This window comes from Vombatus ursinus, unplaced genomic scaffold (genome assembly GCF_900497805.2).
Source record: "Vombatus ursinus unplaced genomic scaffold, bare-nosed wombat genome assembly UNPS02014863.1, whole genome shotgun sequence".
In the NCBI taxonomy this organism is placed as follows: Eukaryota; Metazoa; Chordata; class Mammalia; order Diprotodontia; family Vombatidae; genus Vombatus; species Vombatus ursinus.
The window spans coordinates 6,847,537-6,871,993 of NW_020954641.1; the positions used below are offsets into that span (position 1 = coordinate 6,847,537).

The 24,457-nt window shown below is 39.1% G+C and overlaps 1 protein-coding gene across 1 annotated transcript in view; it reads right to left on the bottom strand.

The window, feature by feature from the left end:
* CREBRF (CREB3 regulatory factor) overlaps positions 1–24,007 on the bottom strand; it is a 47,644-nt gene extending 23,637 nt beyond the window's left edge. The window contains exons 1-2 of the mRNA XM_027841792.1: positions 23,897–24,007; positions 4,826–5,011 (exon numbers count right to left, since the gene is read on the bottom strand). Of these exons, the coding sequence (XP_027697593.1) occupies positions 4,826–4,834 (9 nt within the window). The 5' untranslated portion in view covers positions 4,835–5,011; positions 23,897–24,007. The remainder of the gene's footprint in view (positions 1–4,825; positions 5,012–23,896) is intronic.
* Between the last annotated feature and the right edge of the window lie 450 nt (positions 24,008–24,457).

The window sequence follows — 24,457 nt, forward strand, 5'->3', positions numbered from 1 at the left end:
CTGTCTTCCCTGCTATTGTTAAACCCCTCTTTTTTAAATTCTTAGGTTTCCTTGCCAGTCCCAAACGATTCTGAACTTGAGAACACCTGACCCTATTTTTTTTACAATGCATTAAAAAAGTCTAATTAATGCATTTATACCATATTCACTTCCTAAAAGTCCTTCTCCTCCTGCCCCCTCTTTACCACCACAGTAGTTTTCCTTATAGGAATGTAACCTGCGTTAGTAACCTGTGATTTCTTCAACTAGGAACTACCTCTAACAAGGTAGGCAGATAGTACTGACTTAATAGCTAAGGCCCAAGGAATTGTACCCAGAGCACCTGACTACTCTTACAATACAATGCTATGCTGTTGTAGTCATCCTCGATTATCTGCTCTTCCATCTTCTACACATAACTTTTAAAAATCTAAGTTGGTCAATGCACCTATATCAATGTCTATAAACAAATCCTTTTTCTACATCGTCAGAATAGGTTTGGGGGTTTTTTCTATGTCTTGAGAACTTCATTCTTGATAGTTTTCCATTCTCCCCTATGTTGACTTCTTTTGCAGAACTGTAACTCACAGAATCTTAACAATTTGACATTCTAGCTTCCACATCTAGGGTGTGTCAGACAATGCCCAGCTTTTCTCTTCTTCTCTATAACAAATTCTAAAGTAAAAGTCACTTTCCCTACAAGGTTCCCATAATTTGTACCTCAGCAAACAGCTGTTCCTTGTACACGAGAATCAGGTCAGAAGAAAAATTCACTTCACTGGTTTCTCAATTTTTTGAAGGATAAAATTATTATTAAGGCAAGTCAAATTATGAACTACTCTTCTTTTGGCCTAAAAAGGCAATGCTTCAGCAGATGTGTAAATAATTTAAGTCTTCCATCACTACGATATCATAACTCTATGCAAGGCTTTTAATCTGTTTCTTCAAATCCTCATTTGTGTCCTCTTGTTGTCCAGGTGGTCTGCTGTATAATCAGATGAAAGTATTTTTTATATTTATGCTTCAACTGATCTTCAATCAAATTATTCCCACTGTTCCCCTCCTCTGTATCTTAGATTTCCTAACATTGATAGATATCTTCTTAATCTATGATGCTATCCCCACCTGCCTTTTACCTACTCTGCTCCTTTTGAATAAGGGATACCCTTCCAGTTATTTTTGAGACAGAAGTCATATTCAGCTAAGTCTCAGTGATACTTATGGGATCAAATTTGCTCTCTTGAATTAGGATTTCTAGTTCATCCTGCTTATTATACATACTTCCTGCATCTGCATATCTGAGGCCATGGGTTTTATTGCTAGCTCCTTTCTTGGATTTCATATCCTATGAATTTCTAGGCATCTCTACTGGTAAGTTGTCTTCTTGCTATGGTGTTTATCTTGGCTAATAGAGATAGATATTTTTCTCCCTCCTCATCCTTTAGATTGGCAAGAAAGAATCCAGACAAACAGTTTTACCAACTTTCATTAGGTGTACTCCATCTCTTACCAGGAGCCCATCATTCCTATATTTTAAGCTGTGATCCAGAAATCCAAAACCTATTCTCACAACACAATCTTTTTTTCTAGCCACCTATTCACTTCTCAAATCTACCTCTTGTGAAGCCTTTGCCCTTGATTAGCAGCAGTGAAAAAAATACCACCTGTGCTCCTGAGGTTTTTGGTTTCTTATCTAAGACTTCATAAATCCTTAGCAATACTCTCTAAATTCCTTTTAGAAGTACCGTGTCTACCTAGTTGAATTACCAGATGTAGATAATAGTAATATTTATTAAAAGGAGTAATTTTCAGAGACAGATGGACTAATTAGGGTAGCCAAATATGTTTGGAAGCTACTAGAGAGAGCTGTGGCTAATCTGGATAACTTTTGAGGTCAACAGAAATTTTCTCATGTTCAGTCCCTTGATAATTGGCTCTAGAATCCAGAGAGATTGACCAAGCAAAGGGTAAGTGCCCTAACCATAGAATCTACCCTAACAACAGAGAGATACATTTGTTTTTGTTTTGTTCATTTAGTCTGTACAACCCCTGTCTTGTATCCCCAAATCATCAACTTTACTATATGCTTGCTTAGCTGAGCGAAACAGCCATCAGACTGTTATGAAAAAGGCCCTACTGAAGGGGCCCTGTTCTACTTTCCCCAGGTCCCAAACTCCAGAACCGATGATGATTCTAAATAGTCAAAATGTTAACTACAAATCCTAGACTTCTACATGAAATGATACCTATCTGAGACAGTCTCTGTATTGTAAATGCATCTGGGAAGTGAATAAGGAGGTAATTTGGTAAGGATGAGATGAAATGAAAAATGTTTAAAAAGAAGGATGCCAGGCAATAGGAAGAGAAGGAGGAAAAACAAAAAGAAGCAGGTTGGAGTAAGAGAAAAGGTTCTGGTAGGGGTGGTTCACAGTGGGGAAAGTACTAAGAGAAGGAGGTCCTGAAAAAGAACATAGTTTTGAGGTTGTTTTTAAAAGTTATTAAGAGGTAAGGAAAGTAATATGAATTGATTCGAGGGGATAAGATTATGAATGATATCAAGATGATGGACTAAGAGTAAGGAAAGGTTAGGAAAGGTCTAGAAGAAAGTTTTTTTTTTGGTCTCTCATCATCATCTCCTTTTCAGCCTCACCTTATGCAACAGTTTAATGGGTATAAGTGAAAGGGAGTATAGAGGAAGTAGGGTCTTGAGGTACAGATAAGAGTCATAGCAGTTTAATGATCAAAACCAGGTTTAGGGAAGTACTCATTCTGTTCTAGCCCTGCAGCAGCTGTCATTGCCTGTGTAAAGCCAGCAACTCTCATCACCCTCCCGACCTTCTTGAACATATTCCTTGTTGCTTAGTGCCGAGTTCTTGAGCTGCAGCCAAGGGGAAATAAGGAGCAAATGTCAGAACTGAGACAGACTCAAGGGCAGGGCTCGGATCAGTTGATAGTGGAATGAGGGAATGGCCAGAAACAAATAGATGTTAAAAAGAAATGGAGAGTTTAGTATGGGGATAAGACATGTAAGGGGACAGGTTTAATAAATTTAATTGATTAATAAAACCAATTAATTTGATAGAAATACCACTCCTACTTTATAGTATAGGGCAAAAGTGTCAAACTCAAACCAGACCAAAATGTAATTGAAATTTTTTAAAAAAATAAAAATACAATACAACATAGATGATGTTAATTTGTGGTTTTCTAAGTCAATTAGCTGCCTATAGGGATCCACTTCTATTTGAGTCTGATACAACTAATGAAGCATGCTCATTATTGCATTGTTAAAAAGGATATGGGATGAGGCAGCTAGGTGGTCCAGTGGATAGAGCTCCAGCCTTGGAGTTAGGAGGAGCCGAGTTCAAATCTGACCTCAGACACTTGACATTTACTAGCTGTGTGACCCTGGGCAAGTCACTTAACCCTGATTGCCTCACCAAAAAATCGATAAAAAAAGAAAAAAAGGATATGGGATGGCTCCTGATTTGGACAGTCCCAATTCCTGAAACCCAAAGATGACAGACTGACTAAGGCTCAGGTAGGATATACTCTTGTCAGAGAAGCTACTCCTTTTCAAGGGACTTACAAAAATGAGCCAACAGCCCAGCTCAGTAACAGAGTATTTGGGCATGGGGTGGAGAAGGCCTATGTAGTCTCCCCTCCACCAGGAACTGAAAATGGTATGGAGGCACACAGGAATCACATTATATTCACCCACAGCACCTTCTGAGCACAGATCAGAGATCAAAGACTTGATATTGGACTGTCCCAGACAAAGAGATAAGAATAGCTGGGGAAATGATAGGGTTCTTGCAAAAGTACATGGCAGAAGTAGACATGTACTTGCCCCTAAACCCAAGAGGGAAGATCGGGAACAATGCTCCCGATCCCACCAACCTCTTGGGAAGAAGAGATGGGATTTTGATTTCCTATGTAATATGATCCTGGAATCTAGCTTTCTGGTCAGAGAAAGGAGATATACTGGGCAGTGCTAGTCTTGGAGGTTGCCTTTGGGTAACATCCAATTTGAAAGTTCCCAAGTTTGAGAGCTCAGAGACCTGGCCTTGCTGATCAGGGGTGTCTCTTGGAGAGAGAAGGCGTGGACAAGGCTCCTGCTGTTAGAGAAAAAAACATAATATAGGGATAAGACATTTGGCCTTGCCAACTATTCTTGTGTTCTTCAGACGCTGCAGACCTCTTAGGAAGGTGATTGCTCATCCAGCAGTCCCAAAGTGTATTTGCTTTCTCAAGGAAATCTAAACTTCAAAGAGTACATGTAGGGAGTGAGAATTTCATTGCAATAGCAAACAATTGTCTTGCTAGTGACTTCAAATTAAGTTCCTTTCAAAGAGGATACTACAAGCACCTTATGTGTTATCTGTGTCTCTTTACAGGTCTCCGTGAGCCCTTTGCATCTTCCAAATTTTTTGCAGAGTAAAGTAACTGCTGTTCTCCACCCATATGCATGTTACCTTGATGTAGGAAAGCTGGGGATCTAATTACTTACATTTGTGGAAAAAGAGAGCAAGTTATATTTGGAGATTTTCCCAGTGCAAACTCCAAGTGGGACAACAAGCCCAAAATGAGAAAATGACCCTTTTAGGTTAATCAACAGGATTGGACCTGGTCTATGGGAGCCCAAACACATAGGAAGCCTTCTGCTACCAGTTACAGAAATATAAGAACTTATAGAACCAATGGTACTAACCTCTGCTGAGCTCAAATATAAAGAGGACTACTCACGGTAGATTTACCAGGGATATAAGAACTTACAGCACCAATGGTACTGACCTCTGCTGAACTAAAATATAAAAAAAGACTACTCACACTCAGTAAGATTTACCTGAGGCATTTCCAAGCCCAGATCCTGAGAGTCTAATTCCAAACTTTTTTTTCTTGCTTGTAGATTCCTTTCCAGCTTTAAATTCACGATAAAAAATAATTTATACAATAAGTGGCAGGTTTTCACTGGAATACCTTCAGTTCAATCGCTTGGACCTCTGCTTTCGTTAAGTAGTTCTGCATGAAACTAATGAATTAAAAAAAAATAATAACTTTACTGAACTCTAAAAAAACTTAACCTTTCAAAAATAATCAAAATCACATTAACAGAACAGAGTAGATAAGCAAAAAGCAGAAACAAATGAAAACAGTAGCACAGTGTTTGATAAACCCAAGAATATTACGTAATCTACTAGGGTAAGGACTTCCTATTTTTAAAAGAATTGCTGGGAAAACTGGAAAGCAATTTAACGGAAATTTGATTTAGACCAGTATCTCACACTATATACCACAATAAGGTCTAAATGGCTACATTAAGCATAATAAGTAATTTCCTTAAAAAAAAATAGGATACCAAAAGAAAATACCTTTTACCTTTGTGGTTGCAGCAGAATTCTTAACCAACAAGGGACAGAGATGATCACGAAAGACAAAATCAGACTTTAACTACATGAAATTTAAAAGCTTTTGTGTAAAAAAAAAAATCCTTATAGTATAAGAAGAGAAAACTTTAAGTGGGGGGAAAATCTCTGCATTAAATATCACAACTAAAAACCAAATACTCAAGATATATAGGGAAATATACACAAATGAGAGCAAGATCCATCCCCCCCCAAAAATGGTAAGACGGCATGAACAGTTATCAAAAAAAATTATAAACTATAAATAAAAATATGAAAAGCTCCTCCACCTCACAAATAATCAGATTCAAATGAAAATAATCACAAAATTTTACCTCAAACCCAACAAACTGGCAAAGATGAAAAAAGAAATAATGAATATTGGAAGGACTGTAGGAAGACAAACACTAACATCCTTTTGGTGGAGTTCAATTTTGGGGAAATAATCTGGAATTATACATAAGTGACTATCCTGTTTATACCCTTTAACCCTTCAATCCAACTACTGAGTTACAATGAAGTCAAGGGCAGAAAAGTATGCCACAATGCCAAAACAGTCAAAGCAGCATTTTGCTGCTGTAACAAAAAACTGCAAGCCAAATAAATACCCATCAATTAAGGGAACAAATTCTGGTACATGGAAGTAACAGAATATTATTGTGCAGTAAAAATGACAAGTATGAAGAATTTAGAGAAATATGGGTAGATTTGTATGAATTAATGAGCAACAATGACATAAACACTATAAGGAAACTAAACTGAGTAACTATAATGACCAAAGTCCCAGAGGGTACATACAAGTAGACCCCAAGACATCACAAGGTTGCTGCTGCTGCTACTGTGGCTGCCAGGGAATATCCTTGCCCTCCAAGACCTCTCCCAGCTTCTTACACTGCTTCCCACTCCTCTACTGCAACACTTTCATTTTACATAGGAAGAAAATTGAGGTCTCAAAGGAAAGGAAACAATTTGCCAGAAGTCACAGAGGAAGCCTTATTCAACACTCAATGAAAATGAGGTGCAGTCAAATTAAGCCCAAGTCTCACAGACTCACAAACTTTTACAACTAGAAGGAACCTTGGAGACTATCCTGTCCAACCTCCTCACTTTATAGTGTAGGAAACTGAGGCCCTGAATAAATGTAAGAACAGAGACTACCCAGGTTTTAGGATTCTGAATCCAGAGCCCTTTCATCCAAGTTGTTGAAATTTGGTAATCTGAAATATGGCCAAGGTTCACAGAGCTCTTCCAGAGCAGAGATCCCAGTTTCACGCAACATGATAGGCTGAAGAATGAGAAGGGAGGACCTAAGACCCCTCCCAAGTACACTCTGACCCCAAGTTCACCTACTCTAGGGAAAGCAGCCCAGAATCCTCCTCTGATAAGACCCAAAGCCAGGGGTTGCCTCACCCTACAGCAAGTTAGGGTGATAGGTAGTCAGGCTGAAACCCACCACCCCTAGTCTTACTGGTCCTTCTCCACAAGCCTAGACAGCTGTTGTTGAGTCCCTCTTCTGTGGGGCATAGGCTGGGCCTCTTTCTTCACATGCAGGCTAGTTGAGAACTCAGGTTCTTTTAGTCATGGCCTTGATCCCCAATAACCCATCACCCAAGGAACTCCATGAAACATCTGGAACCAAGCCACTCCATGTTCCCTCCAACAGGAGCTACTCCTAAACCCCTGAGCCCATCTTGTCACAGCTCTTACCCAATCTTCTTACTCAGAAGAGCTAACAGTGCCCTTTAAATTTCCCACCTTCAGACAAAGCCTCCAAACTTAAAGATCTTTTTTAAAATTCCACAATAGTTCTTAATATGGGGGCCCTCACTCTGTTAGAAGTTGATGTGACCACCCCTCCCCTCCCCAAGTATTGAAGAATAAAGTTGTTCCTCTTGGCTTCCTAGGTGCCCTGCTTCTTTTGATGAGGTAAAATGGGAATAATAACAGTTTTAAACATAAAATGGTAGCTTCCCCCTTTGTAGCACACAATGGACTCCAGCAGAATGGTGTTTGGTTTTCCCTGTTCTCCCAAATACCAAGTCCCCCACAACCTCTATGCATTTCTTCTAACTTGCATTCATTTTTCAGAGATGCTTGATCAAAGTCCCTACTGTTTGGTTATGGATTTGGCCACCTTCTGAAAAGATACATAGCTTTTAATACGACAACTCAACAAAGAGAACATGAGGTTTGCAGGATTATAAGCTTTTTGAGGGCAGGGACTGTTCATTTTTGTCTTTGGACATCCCAGGACCTAGCATGGTACCTTGCATATAGTTGGGCGCTTAATACATTTGTTGAACTTAACTGAAAAGGAAAATTATACATGGAGTTAGACATGTACTAATATCTTTAAACAAAGAACATCTGTGGGAAAAGTTTTCTGGGCTGTTAACTCAAGCTAACAATGACAAGGGAATTAAAATAAAAATGCTGCTCTTTGAGGATGCTTTGTTGGCTACTTCTGAAGAACAACACATATAATGACCTCTTTAATATAAAAGCATATTGTAACTAATTAGTAAAGTACATCCAACAATAATAGCCTAATATATTAATTTCCTCACTTTTACTCTTTCCAGTTCTTTGATATTTCTCCAGATATTGCTGCAGAGGTAATTAGTTGCTCTACCTGCCCTTGTTTGGGCCTGCTAGGCTGCACAGACACCTCCTAACCACAAGAGGATATCCTTCAGATAGATAAGTAGGTGCTCCCAGCAGTGGAAAAGTAAGAACAGTTGACCACGGGATAAAGTGCTGGAAAGGGTTTCGAGATCATTAATCTAACCTCTTCATTTTATAGACAAGAAAACTAAAACTCAGACAGATTAAAGTGACTTACCCAAGACCATACAGATGAACAATAAGTGGCTGAACCAAGACTCAAACTCAGATTTTCTACTACACGTTCACTACACCATGGTGCCCCCCAGTTCTGGTTTGTTAGCAAAGGAACAATGTCATGAAAATGAACCAAATTGTCAGTTTGGAACCAGCACCAAAAGTACAACTCTGAATCTATGCAATACACACCTACACCTTCACTGCTCATAAATCCAAAGGTCCTTTCAACAGTTGTTAATAGGCACGCCCCACTGAATCTAGGAATTTCTGCCTGCCCCTTGGAGTCCAGAAAACAAAGCCATTTATTTATATTTATCTTCACAGGTCATGGATGAATGATTTTTTAAAAGGTAGCTAACTCCCTCACCCCATCTTTGAAACACCAACGGGAACTGATATCCCAAAGTACCTTTCAGGAACTTTGAAGGTTATTTTTTTTTTTACAGAGCTCTGATATAGGACACTGCTAATAATGAAGAGTAAATATAGTAGAATTCCTTTTATTAAAAATAGGGTCATAGGCTCATAGGTCTAGAGCTTGAAGGGGTCTCAGAGACCTTCTAATTCCCACATTTTGTAGATGAGGAAACCCCAGAGAGACTGATAATAGTAGTAACAGCTAGCGTTTACATAGCAACTACTATGTGTCAGGCACTGTGCTAAATGCTTCACAAATATCTCATTTAAACCTCACAACCACGCTGTCAGGTAGATTCCATTAAAGAAATGAGGCAGACAGTAGTTAAGCAACTTGTCCAGGGTTTAGAGCTAGTGTCTGAGACTGGATTCAAACTTGGGTCTTTCCTTCTTCCAGGGCAGCTTAGGCACAGGGGATAGAGCACTGAGCTTAGTCAGAAAGACCTAAGTTCAAATGAAGCCACAGACACTTAGTATCTGTGTGGCCATGGACAAGTCACTTAACCCTGTTTGCTTCAGTTTCCTCACCTTGAAAATGAGCTGGAGAAGGAAATGACAAATCATTCCAGTATATTTGCCAGGATAACTCCAAATGGGGTCATGAAGAATCAGACATGACTGAAACATCTGAACAACTTTCCAACTCCAGGCCCAGAACTTTATCTACTACATCATACAACTGCCTGGATTAAAATAACAACTATTACTACACCTCACACATAGATCTTTTTCTCACAACAAATCTCGAAGGCAGGGAATGTTTTTGCCTTTCTTTTTATTCCTGGCACTTAGCACAATGTATGGTCTATAGTAAGTGCTTACTAAATATTTATTATAATTTCTATTTAACAGATGGGAAAACAGAAGCTGAGGAGTTAAATTTATTTTTCCAATATAATAGTTACATGGCAATATCAGAGGAAACCCAGTTTTTCTATACTGAAAAACTCATTTATCACCACATCTACCTCCCCCTAGCAAAGCTGAAGAAACACTTGAGTGACCCCCAACTTTCAACTGGGTAGATGACACTACTTTTTTTTAAAAAACAGAGGAAGGATAAGTACTCTCTGCCTTATTTTACTCTTACAAATTCAAGCTGAGTTTCTGTTACTTTCCTCTTTTCCTTTAGAACAGGAATATATCTGAAACTTCAAGGGATGAAAACTCCTAGCTCTTCATTTAAATAGATGCCATCTCCTTCCTTCCTTATTTACCAATGATGTAGAAACATTTTGCCACTGAAATTGTGCCAAGGAGCTTCTCTTCAGGGCTTAAAGAGGCCATTCAAAATATGTCTACATTTGAGACGTTCCTCTTTTGAGTTCCTTCCCCAGATCCATTCTGTGAAAGGCTTCTAAGTACACTCTGTGAAGATCTCCCCCATACACTTTTCACCTTCACACTTCCATCTCTATTCTAAAAGGATGAGTCCTTTTGAGACTCTTGGAGCACTAAGTGGTAAAGTCCCTCTAATCCAGTTCTCTACTTCTCCATGGAGATCCAGTTTTGTAGGGAGGCTGAGGGAACCAAATGCTCCCAAAGGAGAAGGCAAGGAGAGAGTTGACTATGAAGTTACTTATCAATCATGGGAACCTCAAGCTCACTTTTTTTTTAATGAATCTAAATACTATATATGGAATTGCAAGTAAGTCAGTACTGAAACTACAAAACAAGAGCTCTCTGCAAGCCAGATATCATTTTTTTTAATAGTCAAATGTCAGTCAAACAGCTAATGGAATTTCCATGTAATAAATGATTCTGATAACATAAAGTATCAGAAAATGGGGGAAAGGGCTCTAATTTTCAATCTTACTGAAATAATATTGGTGTTAGTAGTGGGGAGGGGGTAATTTCAGAAAGGAGGGAAAGATAAAGGCAAGATTCCAAGTTGTGTGATGAGAGCCCTTTTGACTGACCAAGACAGTATTTTGTTTACGGATCAACAGCAGATATGAAAGGAGAGTCTCCCCCTAGAAAAAAATGAATTGAGGAGAATGGGAGATCTGTTGGATGCAGAGAAAAAATGAGTCCTGTGCCCCTGACTGTAGGTGGGCCAAAATACTATAGAAAATATAATGCAAATATTATATTCAGTTTCTTACTTTAAATAAATACTCAAAAATCATCTTTGCTTGATCTGGAACTATAGGTTTTATAAGTTCTTTTGGGAATAGGTTTCAATTAGAAATAGAGAAACACAACAATTAAATTGAGTTCTCTTGGGTTAACTTCTTTTTTTATTCTGGACTTTCCCTAGGTTGAATTACAGTATATCTTTTTCATACCTAGATAGCTAACTGATATAGGGGATATAGAGCTAGATCTGGAGTCCGCAAGACCTTACTTCAAATGCAATCTCGGATGCTTGCTAGCTCTGTGACCCTGAATAAGTCACTCAACCTCTGTACCTCAGTTTCCCCATTTGTAAAATGTGAATAACATCTATATCTTCAGGGTTGTTGTGAAGATCAGATAAGATAATATTTGTAAAGTACTTTGAAAACCTTAAAACGCTTATATAATGCTAGCCCCCCCCACCCCCACTCTGAAACAATTTAGATATAGTTTGGATTTTGGAAAATTGTATAGTGAGAAAAATTGAGGTTTAAATGCTAAAACATTTTTTAATGAAAATACTCAAAGTGGAATCTCACTGGCAGGGATTACTAAGGAACAGAAAGTAACTAGGGAAGATCTTTTAAATTTTCTTATTTTGTGGATGCCCTTTGCTTTTACATCACTCTATTCCCAAATATATCCCTCTCCCCTCCCCAATGGCCCTTCCCTTTGTAACAAATGTCCATTTTTAAAAAACCACAATGTTGTACGAAAAATAACTTGCACACTGAACATGTCTGAGAGCATGTGCAATAGTCCACATTCACGGTCCCCTAACTCTGCAATGAAAAGAGGGAGGTGTATTTTCTCAACTCTTCTCCAAATTAAGTTTGCGCATTATATAGCTTTCATTTGTTTCACTGTTCTTTCCTTTTACATTACTGTATATATAGTTTCAATTATTTCATATACAATCTAAGGAAGACGCCATTGCCACTATCTGTATGACCTTGGGCAAATCAGTTTAGGGCCCTACGCATCATTTCCTCATCAGTAAAATAAGGAATTACCAAAGATATTTGACCTAAGAGATAAAGGTACAATAACTATATTCGTATCAGGGTCCTACATAGAGCCCTCTCCCTAGTCTATCACCCAAGAAACCCAGACCCCAATCTACTCTTAGTGTTACAGAGATCTGATCACACTATTACCCTGCTCAAAAGTCTCCAGTGGCTTCCTACTGCCTACCAAGTCAAGTTCAAGTTCCTTTGCCTGGCATTTAGTGTCCTACAAAATCTGATGCTACTCTGGCTTTCCAGATTATTGTTCTCCATTAACTTCATACTCCAGTCCTGTCTTTTCATTCTCCTTCCTACACATTCTCATCTCCGTGCTTTTCTTTACGTCTAGGATGTCCTCTTTTCTTGTTGAATTCTCACCATCCTTTAAAGCCCAACTCAAACAATATGCCTTCTATAAGCCTTCCTGAATCTCACTTTCTTCCTCAGATCTCTTGTAGCAATTTTGTTTCATATGCCTCTAATGAGGCAACAAGGTATAGTGAAAAGAATGCTGGATTTGGAGTTGGTAAACCTCAATTCAAATACTGCCTCAGACAACAAAAAGTTTTGTGAAAAGGGACAGTCCAATCAACTGGGGTTTTTTCTTTTTGCTACCACTTGACTTCTAAGAGCCTCAAGTTTATTCACCTATATAATGGAGATAATAGCACCTAACTTCCACAGCTGTTGTCAAAACAGAATCAAGCATAAAATCAACCCTTATGTAGTTCTTGTCAGTAAGCTAAGTCATTCAGAGTATGGGTGAATGGTACCATTATAGCTTTACACAGAAAATATTTTTAAGATCCTGTACTACATTCTAACCTCAGGCAACAATCTCACAAATGCATACCTCTGATCACATATGATGACAAAGGGATGAGATATGATAGGAAGTCAACAGGAAAAGATTAGGAGGAAAGCAATTTGGAAAGGCAGAATGGCGCCAGTTTTGTAGGGCACTGAATGAACTGGCACAGAATGGGCACTTAATGCTTGCTGACTGAGAATGATGTGTAGCTTCACACGTGATTATAAAGTATAAAGGGGTTGTCATCTGCACTGCTGGAAGGAACACTCATAATTAGATCAAAACTCTAAGGGTCTGGTTTTCCATATTTCTTTATACAAATATAAAAAAAAGGATGACTTCATATATAAAAATAGTGAAAAAACATATTCTTCGCATATACATAGGTAGAGAAGGCTTGATAAATTTAAATGTATAATCTTCTGCAAGAACAAAAGGTCATAGCAATATTAATCTACCTCAGATTTTAGCCAGAATCACAATCAGCACCACCTTGGAGACAAAAAAATCAAATGTAAACACAAGTCAATGAAATTCAGCTGTATTAGAATAGTTTCCTAAGAAAGAAAGAAAAACATGCTTTGCTATAAAAGATACAAGCATTAGATGAAGAAAAAAGAAAAATTTTCAAAGCAAAATATGATTTTGGAATATAGGGAGGACCTTCACCTTTCAGCACTTTTTATAATGGCACAAGACACAATGAAACTTCATTGCATTGTTAGACACACTCTCAAATTCAGCTGATGGTATATAGAAATGTCTTCCAGTGCTTTTGCATAAGCTGAGGTTTTTTGTTGCGTTTCTGCAACTCATTATTCTTTCCACAGGGTTGTCACTTTCTCAGGAATCATCTGGGAATACACCAGAATACTTCTTCAATATTCTTCAACAGATATTTATTTAATACTGACTATATAGTATTTGAAGACCCACATTGAGAATCACTGGTCCATCTACTTAGATTTGGAAGTCACCTTAGAACCCAAGTCCCTCCAAATCCCTCATTCTACACATGACGGAGCTGAGGCTCTGAGACAGACTTTTAGAAGACCTCCCAAGTCACTATAAAGTCCTTATTAACAATAACTCTTAGTCTTACAATAGAAAATGTAGACTATTCTTTAGGTTTAACAGTCACCCTGGTTTTGGAAAAAATAGGTGCTCCTGACCATATACTAAGTGAGTAACATCCTACTAATTCCTTTTGTGATTGGAATATTATTTGCTACTTCTCAGATACTACCACCATAAAGATGTGTAGCTCAATCAGGAATCCTGGTTTTTCTAGAAAGCACTTTTAAGTCAAGCTGTCTGGAAACAGGGTGAACTATTTCAAGGCCAACCCTGGCAGAAGGATGAATCACTCGATATATCTCCCTGGCCTGTTATATAGAGGGCTCCTTCCACTTTTGCATTAATGATGACAATAACTTCTGTTCATTTTATTTGCCATACCAGCATAGAAAGGGTTAACTAAAATGACTGAAGTTACATCTCTGACTTGTAAAAGCAAAGATGTGGACATCCCCATTACTTAACAATTGTGAATGGAATTCACAGTGCTGTTGCAAGTATAAAGGAAAAGGTAGACAGAAGGATATTAAACTGTGACATAACTTCAGCAGGATGGAGTCAGTAGTCAATCAGTTGTCAGTGGCTCAATTAGAGAACATGTTCCATTGAGAATAAGGTTGCAAGATCCCCAAATCAAGCACCTAGAGCTCTCTCAAAGCTACCAAATGTCTCCATCCTAGGTAGAAAAATCTAATAAATTCACAGCAAGTATTTACATATTTAAAGAGTCAAAAGCAATGCTTAACTTAAAGGAATGAACCAATATTGTTTGCCTCAGTTTCCTTATCTATAAAAAGACCTGGAGAAGGAAATGGCAAACCACTCCAGTATCTTTGCCAAAAAAAAACAAGCAAACCTAAAAGGGGTTTTGAAGAGTTGGACAAGACTGAACAAAAATAATAACAATACCTTACATCATATTCTACAACACATTCTAAATTAATCTTAAAATACTATAAAAATTTTAGAAGAGAAGCAGATCATTTGTCTCTCTCAGCTATGAGAAGATGTATTCTTAACTAAATAAGTGATAGAAGCAATTACAAAAGATAAAATAGCTATCTTTGATTATACACAACGAAAAGCTTCTGCACAGACAAAATTAATGTACCTAGGATAAAAAGGAAAGCAGTCAAATGGGAAAAAAAAATCCTGTATCACATTGCTCTGTTAAGAGTTTGGTATCCAAGATAACTAAAAAAATTATATATATGTATACACACACACACACACACACACACACACACACATATATGTATAACAGCCATTGTCCAACCATAACATGGTCAAAGTTAATAGTTTTTTTTTTAAATAAAAGAAGTGCAAAGTATTCACAACCGCATGAAAGAATCCTCTAAACCCCTGATAACCAAAGAAATGCAAATCAAAACAACCTGAGGTTTCACCTGACATCCTGCAAATTGGCAAAGATGACAAAAAGTGGCAACAGTCAATGCTGCAGGAGTTGTGAGATGATAGACATACTAATACATTGTTGATAAAACTGTAAAATGATATAACCATTTTGGAAAGCAATTTGCAATTATGTAAATAATTGTCTATACTGTAAAAAGGCCTGTTCATTTTTTCTGTAAAAAAAGTCCATACTCTTTGAAACAGAATATCCTTACTTAGTTTATACCTCAAAGAAGCCATCAATAAGAAGAAAGTCCCCCTACAAACCAAAATATTTATAGCAACTCTTTTTGTGATAGCAAAGAATTAGAAACAAAGTAGGTGTCAATCAACTGGGGAATGACTAAGCAAATTGTGGTACATGAATGTAATAGAATATTACCGAGTTGTAAGAAATGATGTATGAGAGAAGCATGGAAAGATCTACATGAACTGATTCAAAGTAAAATAAACAGAGCCAAAAAAAAAGACATACAATGACTACAAACAATGTATATGAAAGGAAAAACCACACATACAAAAAAATTAAAAATGAATGTAACAGAATTATAAAGATCAAACATGACAGGAATGAAAGAGATATGAAAGGCCACCCTCAACCCATCTCTTCCTGGAGGTGGTGTTCCACAGGTGTTGCACATTGCACATGTTTGAACTTTTTCAATGCATTAATCAGTTTGTGCTGATTTTTTTTCTCTCTTTTTGTTATATGGGATGGCACTCTGGGAGGGGGAGAAGGAAGAATACTGGAGAAAAATACGATGTAAAGAACAGAAGACCTCAATAAAAACTTACTTTTTAAAAAAAGTTTGATTTAAAAAAATTTTTTAACAAACCAAATTTTCAAATACTGTTATCACAGTGGCATCTTTGAATACAAATGACAATATATTGTAAAAAGAAATCTATATGAGTAAAGGATTAGTTGGGTGGATGGATCAGACAAATCAAAAGTTATCACTGATCTTAAAAGAATCCCCTAAATTTGCTAGAGTACATTTCCTGAATTCCATTAAAGTTGACTTTTTTTGTAATGAGGGAAGAGTCATTTCAGTCTGTATTCCCTCCCCTCTTTTTTTGGTCAGAATCTGTAAAATTTTATTATCACGAAGCCGAAGCACTCCCCTTGAGGAAACTCCTTCTCTCAACACAGATAGTTATAGTCTTATTCTATTGCTGCTGGTCCTAGGGCACTAAGAAGTTGCAGCCAGTCCAGGGTCAAGTAGCCACTATTGTAGAAGAGGCAGGGATTAACTCTTCCTGACTGAGGCAGGTTCTAGATTCACTAATCTGTGCTGTCTCCGTTAGTCTGTCTGACAGAAATAACTCATTTTAAACAACTGTTTTAATAAAAATTAAAACCTGACATTAAGGAATCATATGGGGCAGCCCAGTGGTACAGTGGATAGAACACCAGGGCTGGAATCAGGAAAACTCATCTTCCTGAGTTCAAATCTAGACTCAGACACTTACTAGCTATGTGATCTTGGGCAAATCACTTAACCCTGTTTGCCTCAGTTTCCTCATCTGTAAAATGAGCTGGAGAAGAAAATGGCAAATCACTCTAGAATCTTTGTGAAGAAAACCCCAAATGGGATCACAAAGAGTCAGATATAACTGAGACGACTGAAAAACAACAAAGGTTTAAAAAGTCGTAAATAAACCATGCAACAAAATGAATTAATATAACTTGTTATGTAAAGGAAGGTTACAGTGAATTATTTATTAAAGTGAATAATGAACCCATATGTCCAATTTACCTAAGTTTTTTTTCTTTTTTTTTAAGTAGCACTCATTGATAATGAAGGAAGGAAAGTTCTTTCACTGAAAGAATGTGGTTGCAGAGGTGAGATGATTCCAAGAAATCACTAGTCAGCTCATAAAGTCCTTAAAAAACAAAAACAAACAAAAAAACATTCTACCAAAGAAGAAAGTAAAGAAAGAAACTTATCAGAGCATTCAGAAAAATCATAATAGAAGGAATCTAGAAAACCTAAAGTTTGAAACTGGTTACCTGTCAATACCAAAAAACATCAAACATCTAAGAAGGAAGATTTAATAACTAAGGATGCATGGGCAATTACAAATATGTAACAAGAGGACACAGAGCACAGGAGCAATATGATACCTGGGGTTAATTAGTCAGAGAAAGTTTCGTTAAGGTGGTGAATTTTGAGCAGGGCTTGAAAAAGTAAAGAGACCTGTTTTGGTGGCAAGTCATCCAAAGGGGAATGGAATCAATTATAACAATAGCAATACATCCCCGGAACCCTTAATTGACTCCGACTGATTGTCCCAGCCAATTTTATATCTTGAATGTCTGAAATAATAACATAACAGACATCCACAGGAAAAGGTTCTTCATATGGATGAGCAGTTTCCTCAAGGTTAGTTTGGTCTACCCTGAGAGACAAGAATGCCCTCACTATAACACAACTCCATTTACCCTTGCCAAACATTCAGTGATCATATTTACCAAATGCTAATGGTAAATCCAAAACAACAAAGGAAAATACTGTTTTCTGTTGTTTATGCTTGTTGTTGGTGTTTGTCCTTTGTTGTGGAAGAGGATCAAGACATCAAGGAGGTGATGCTATGACACATAAGTGAATTGGATTTAAGTGAGGGAGGGCTGTGCAAGGTCATCAGCCTCACTTTCTCCTCCAGAGCCATCTGGGTCCAATAGACAGATACAGATGAGGAGGACTGGAGATGGCCTTGGATACAGTGGGAGACCTTGGCCTTTTTAAGTTAAGGTTTTTAGCATTGATTGGCCAATCAATGAGTGCTATCATGATTTGGGCTTAAGTCTTGGTCCTTAGGAGAAAAAGGTTTCAGTCATCAAAATGTACATACCCTTTCGGCAGAGAACGTGCAAGTAAGGGTAAGGTACCCTATGTGGACAGAGGGAAGGGAAAGAAAAGAGAGAAAGAGAGGCACACAAAGAGAGAGAGAGACAGAGACACAAAGACACACAGAGATAGAGAGAAAGACAGAGACACAGAGACAGAGATATATACACAGAGAGGAAAACTGTTTCCCAACTGACCAGTAAATATTGATTGATTGATTGTTGTTTATATAGGCCTCAGAGGAAGTTATCAACAACTGTAATTACTTTAGTTATTCCAAAAATAAAGTACTTTACTTTATTCCAAAACTAAAGTAATTAAAGGAAATTCAGACAAGATCGAAATCTCAAGAACCTTCTCTAAAAAATGGAAGTTAGAGATGGAATAACTGGCAGAATTAAATGTGTCAAGTGAAAGTTTTGTATCTATGAAAAGGTTATAATGAGCTCCCTCACTCAAAAATACCTACTTTCCTTCCTGGAAGAGTTCACTACCTCTAGTAATAATACTCTCACTGACTTCAGGTAATCCTCACTCTCGAAAATAAATAATCTTACACTTTCTCTTTGGGGTAGTTAGGAAAGACATTATTAATTCCTCCTCAACAAATGGATAAACTGAGACTTTTAATTGATTTACCCGAGGTTACAGAGCAACTTAGTAGCACATTTAAAACTAGAAACATGGACTTCTAGTCCTCAATTGCTTCTCAATGCAATCAGGTTATTATGTTGTTCTTCCCAAACTTTGAAATTTTCCATTTATCTATATTAATTCTCCAAATTAGCAAAATGGAAAATAAAAGCAAAGCAAGTCTATTAAAATATTTTGATTTATGAACATGTATAATGTTTGTGCACAGCTGACCCCTCACTACGCATGTTTGTTTAAGATAGTTTTGAATCTTAAAGTCAATCAACAAGCATTTATTAAGTACTTCCTATGTGTCTGGAACTGAGCTCTTAGAAAGGGGGGAGACATTGCAAAAGAGCAATTGTCACATATTTAGAAATAGAAAAGATCTTAGAGGCCATTTCATCAAAGCTCTTCATTTCACAGATGAGGAAACTGAATCCTAGAATGATGAGTACAGTAACTTGTCCAAGATCACTGAGATAGTAATTAGCAGTACTAAGATTAGAATACAGGTCTTCTCACTCAGAATCATTCCACTGCAGCAGTCTACCTCTCACTAGTCTGCATTAACAGAAGTTGCAATCAAATAGAAGACTCCTATTGAGCAATCAACAAGTCAAAACTTTCCAAATGAGATATCATGTGGTTGGAATTTCTTTATTCTCAATTATTTGGTCAAACGTACTGATGCCAGGATTGCTACAATTAAAGAAAAAATAAATCTTTATCGTGATAGCAGTTCACATTTACTGTTGATAAAACACTTTCCTCAAAACAATCCAATGAGCTATGTAGTGTATTATTTTCATTTTACAGATGAGAAAACAGGATGAGAGCGCTTTTAATTGACTTCCTCATTCAGATAGTGTCAGCTAGGAATCAAACTCAAGCAGAATACTTGAACTTCAATACTTTCCATTATACCCCAATGTTTTTCAAAAGCTTTGCTTTAAACCAAAGTTTTACCTATGACAATAATTTTCTAAAATAATAATGGAGGTGAACAGGAAAAGATGACTTCATATACAAACATCTGGTTTACACACAACTTTCGAGGAATGACTAATCTGTAAAGACCAAGATATAGCATGTCATGTGCTACGTTGCTTTAAAAGTTTAAGGCAGAAACTGTCACTTGTATATTCTGTCAGTATTCAAACACCCACAATGAAAGAACTGTATATTTCTGGTCTAAAATGGAAAATCTATATCAAAAGATAGCCAACTAAATGGAATAAACTGGTTCTTAATGACTTAGAATAGCTTATGAAACAGCCATTCAGAAGAAAAAAAAAGTATTACATACAGCCTGAGACCTATGGATAGGCATGGATGAGTTCCTTAGATTATCTTCTTCTTGGGGCATTTCAGGTATTATAGTCTTACACAAGATTAAAGAAATTGCATTTCCTTCAAGTGCTAGAATCAACAATCTCTCAAATAATCTACCTCCCCAAAAGGAAGTTTTAAAGACAGATGCAGTATATTCAATTTTCTTGTCCTGTCAAAACCTGTTAAACACTCATGAGTACTTAAACAACACATGAGTAAATATGCTGTACTATGTTATGAATTATTTAGTTAACTCTCAAAAGGTAAATGAGACTATACATAAAATTATCGAATTCATCCAAGAACCACACACCACTATGCAATACTCACATACAGTACAGTGGCTTTGAAAGTACATTTACATTTAAAAGAAAAGCTGGTGTTTTACCTAGTATGCTTGTTACAAGCTGCAGGCTCAGCAAGGATCAAAGAAGTCCGTTTATCATTCTCAGGTTTTAATTTGTATAATAATGTCAATTAGATATACAAAAGTAATGTGTTAGAACTAAATTGGCAAACATCTTTCTATGAATGTTTCCATGCCTCTTCGACGCTACTCAGAAAACCAAAAAGATAGGTGGCACAGTTAAGCAGAACACTGGATTTTATTAAAAGTTAGGAAGACGAATTCAAATCCAGCCCTAGATATTTATTAGCTGCATGACCTTGAGCAAGTCACTTAATCTCTACCAGCCTCAGTTTTTTCAACTGTAAAATGGGGACAATAACAGTACCTACCTCACAGAGTTGTTTTTGAAAATCAATTGAAATAGTATTCGTAAAGCACTTAGCACATAGCAGGTACCAAATGACTGCTTGTTCCCTTCCCTACCAATAGCAGGTTTTCCCCATGCCATCATCTGAATTGTTTCATTTCTTACATTTATTTTTCTACTTATGAAATTTAGAGGCAGAAGTTATAATTTACTTCAATGACTGCTAGTGTTCATTCTTCTATTTGTATACATTAAAGTGATTAGTGATAACTGACTTCATTGATTGGTACTGAACCCCAGACTGTAATAAATAAAACAAGAGTTTATTCCAAATTTAAACGTAACTTCAAAGGTACTACATTTTCTACTTGTTAATAACTATGACATTTATAAAGGGCTATAGTTTGGATAAAATCATTAACCAATTACAAATGTTTCGCATCAAGAAAATTACACCAAAACCTGCAGAATTAAGGAATGTTAGTGAAGCATTTTTATATTTCTAAAAAAAGTATAATTTAAAAAAAACTAAAAACTTAAGTCATCAATATGAAAATTTCTACAATTAATCAATGAAGGGAAATATAATGGGAGAACAGGAATGGAGAAGAATTAGCGTATTCTTTGTATTACCTAGAATACAAATTATCTCCTTTATTATACCCATGCGATATTTCTGCTCCTGGACTAGTTTTGCTTGTCTAGCACAACCCCAAGAAATACTAACGGGTTCAACTCTACGCAATAACATCCTTACTATGTGTTCAAAGAATATTAACTAATTTTAGTTAAAATTTTTTCAGGAAGGTAAATCGGCCAAAATATGAAAAGGAGTGCATTACAAAATAAAAAAAAAAACTGATTTGCGGATCAGACATATTACTGCTCTAACTAAACTTTAAAGGTTTTTGTTTTTTAGCAAAAAAAAATACTTAATTCAGATTAATGTAAAACAAAAAGAAATCTGTAATACTGACTGCAGTTATAACCAGACTACTAGCCGAAACTCATACATCGATCTTATTTTCTGTCCTTTTAAAAGGAAAAGCAAAAATTTACAATTTTCTCTCTTCCAGAAAAGATTTGCATGGAAAATGCTGTCCCAAAAGCTTAAAACTCCATTCATAATCTCATTCCTCAGTTTTTACACTTAGGTGAAGTATGCCATCAGTGTTGAAGAAAAAATATTCTACGACAACTGAGAAAGGAAAGAAGAGCCTCAACTTTCCAATGCTTCCTGTCTGTTTTCTTTCATAATCCTGAAAAGCAGAATAGCTCCCACTCCCCTTACTGCCTAGCCCTAAGGCCTAACAGAGAAACTGAGCCCACTTTTTATCAATGTCGCCTCGATATGGTACTCTTTTAATGCCCAATATTGTTCTTAGAGATCTCCCGAAAGGTCTGATTTCTTAAACTGAAGCACAGTGGTTCCAGCGTCTAACAATAAAGGAGATAAGAGAAAGAAGAGCAGAGAAATGAGGGACGGAGAGTCAAGAATCTGGGATCCCTTTCATTAAGAAAACTATCCCCAGAAAAACCTTGAACATCCTCAGTGCTAACTCCTCCACCGAGGAGTGGATCAGCAGCAGCCCGGGGCTACTTTCCGAAACGAATCTAAGCTGTTTGTGAAACCCCCAACTTAAGCACAGGTCCCTGCCTCCTGCTTTCTTCCCTACTCTTCCTAGCCAGTGCAGCCCTCCTCCCAATGACCCACTAACACATCTCCCCTCCAATCCAACATGGCCGCCCCTCCCAACCCACCCTCGGCACAGCCTAATCAACTGGAGCCGGCACCGCCTCCTCTACGCTCATTGGTCGAGCCTACTCCATCCACCCAAGTACTGGCCAGTGATTGGGCGGCTGTCCCTGCCACTAAGGGACAGGACCCCGCCTTAGGGGCATTTCAAGCTGCCTTGAGGCGACACATAAACAAATCCCTGTAGAAAGGCCCTCCAGGCCGCCGCCTCTCCCTTACTCCTCCCCAATGGGGAGTCCATCACCCCCAAACAAACTCGACCTAGACCTCCTATCCAAAAAGGAGAGTCAATGCCCACAAACCTCCCCCGCCCTCCCCGCCCCTTTCCGCCCCCTCTTCCGGGGTAGCCTACTGGCCCCGGCTCCCCCCATGCCCCGCCCCCACCTGCTCCACCCTCTGCTTCCCACCCGCCCCGCCTTCCCCACCCGGCCTTCCCTTTTGCCCCACCCCTCTCCCTTTCCCTATTCCTCTCCTTTCCTCCTCCTCCTCCTCCTCCTCCTCCTCCTCCGGTGCCCCCCTCGTTCCCGCCCCTGCCCCGCCTCAACCCCTCCCCCCCACGCTCCTCCTTCCTATCCCCACCCTCTTCCTAGTCCCCCTTTACTTTCCTTTTCTCAGCTGCCCCTCCCACCCTTTCCCTGCTACTGACAGGCACATCACGTCCTACAGCGAAGGGTCGGTCCGGAGAAAATCTTAAATGCGGACTAGCGCCCCATTTTAGGAACCTGATCTCCATCGGAGTCCCTTCCCCAGTTCCTCCAGGTTGGGAGGAAGGGGGAGAGGAGAAGTGACATCCCCTCCCCACCCTGCAACCCTGTCTCCTGTCCATCACCCCTAGACAGAAAAAGCCAGAGAGATGGAGGAATACTTCGTAACAACTTGACAGCCACGTATTTCTGCACAGTCTAAGAGTTTTTGCTTTTCTAAACATCTCCAGGATTTATGTAACAACCTGTCCTCGCAGTCTAAACCTTTGAAAGATTTTTTTGAAGAGAGAAAAAGCACCAGTAGCACCCTCGAAGTCGGCTCCAGAGCCTCTGCCTGGACACCCATGCCCAGAATGATAGTGACAGGCACCAAGCAGACAAGCAGCCCCCTCTCTCCGCCGGGTAGGGCCAGGTCTGCTCCCCACGCTTCATCACCACCACCTGCCCCCCCCCGTCCCAATGCTCAGACGCCGCGGCCTGAGCTTAGCCGTGTCACCTGCTCGGGGCAGGTGTGTGGCCCGGGCCTCGGCAGACCCGTTTCCTCTCCCCGCCCCCCACACACCCCCTCCCGCGGCAGCCTCAGGTACGGAGCCTTCTCCCCCCGGCCCGTGCCGATTCCCCACCCCACCCTGCTGCGTGCCTCCTGTCACTCTCCCAGGGCCCCCAGCCTCCTGCCCTCCTGCTGCCGGCCAGGGGCAGGAGCAGGGCCCCGGTGCCACCTCAGCCAGGGGCCAGCCCCCCCGGCCCCGCCGCCGCTCCACTCGCTTCCACTCCTGTGCTGCCCGCACCCCTACCCCCCCGCTCGGGCTGCGAGAAGGACTCTCACCTGCTGGTGCTGTGTCCGGGGGAGAGCTTAGGGGCTGGGGCCCGTCCTGGTGCGGGGGCCGCGGCCCCTCTCCATGCTGCTTCGGGTTTGTTTTGTTTATGTCCTTCCTGACGGGTTCCCGGAAATCGCGTGACTCTCCCCCCTCACGTGGGTCGGGGCGAGGAAGAGGGCGGGGGCAAAGCGGAAGCCGACCAATCGAGGGCCACTCCGCAACGACCAATCAAAAGTCTAACCCACAAGGGCACCAGTGTCATGTGACCTGGAGGTGACAGGGAGAAGGGGTAGGAAGAGTAGTGATGCTGTAGGTGTCAAAAGTCCAACACTTCCGAATCGTTAGCATGGCCCTTTTGTGGCAGGCCCTCGGTGTCAAGGGATATCTTGGCTGCTGTTTATTACTACAGGTCCCCGTTAGAGATAGTCGGCCCCATACCAAGGACTTAACGTAAAGGGAGGCTCAATAACGTCTTCTTAACCCGTTCTCTACTTTTCTGTGGCTTTATCGTCTCTATCTGGATTTCAACAGTGTCTCTGCCTAAGTAGATGACATCGTGACAGTGCGGT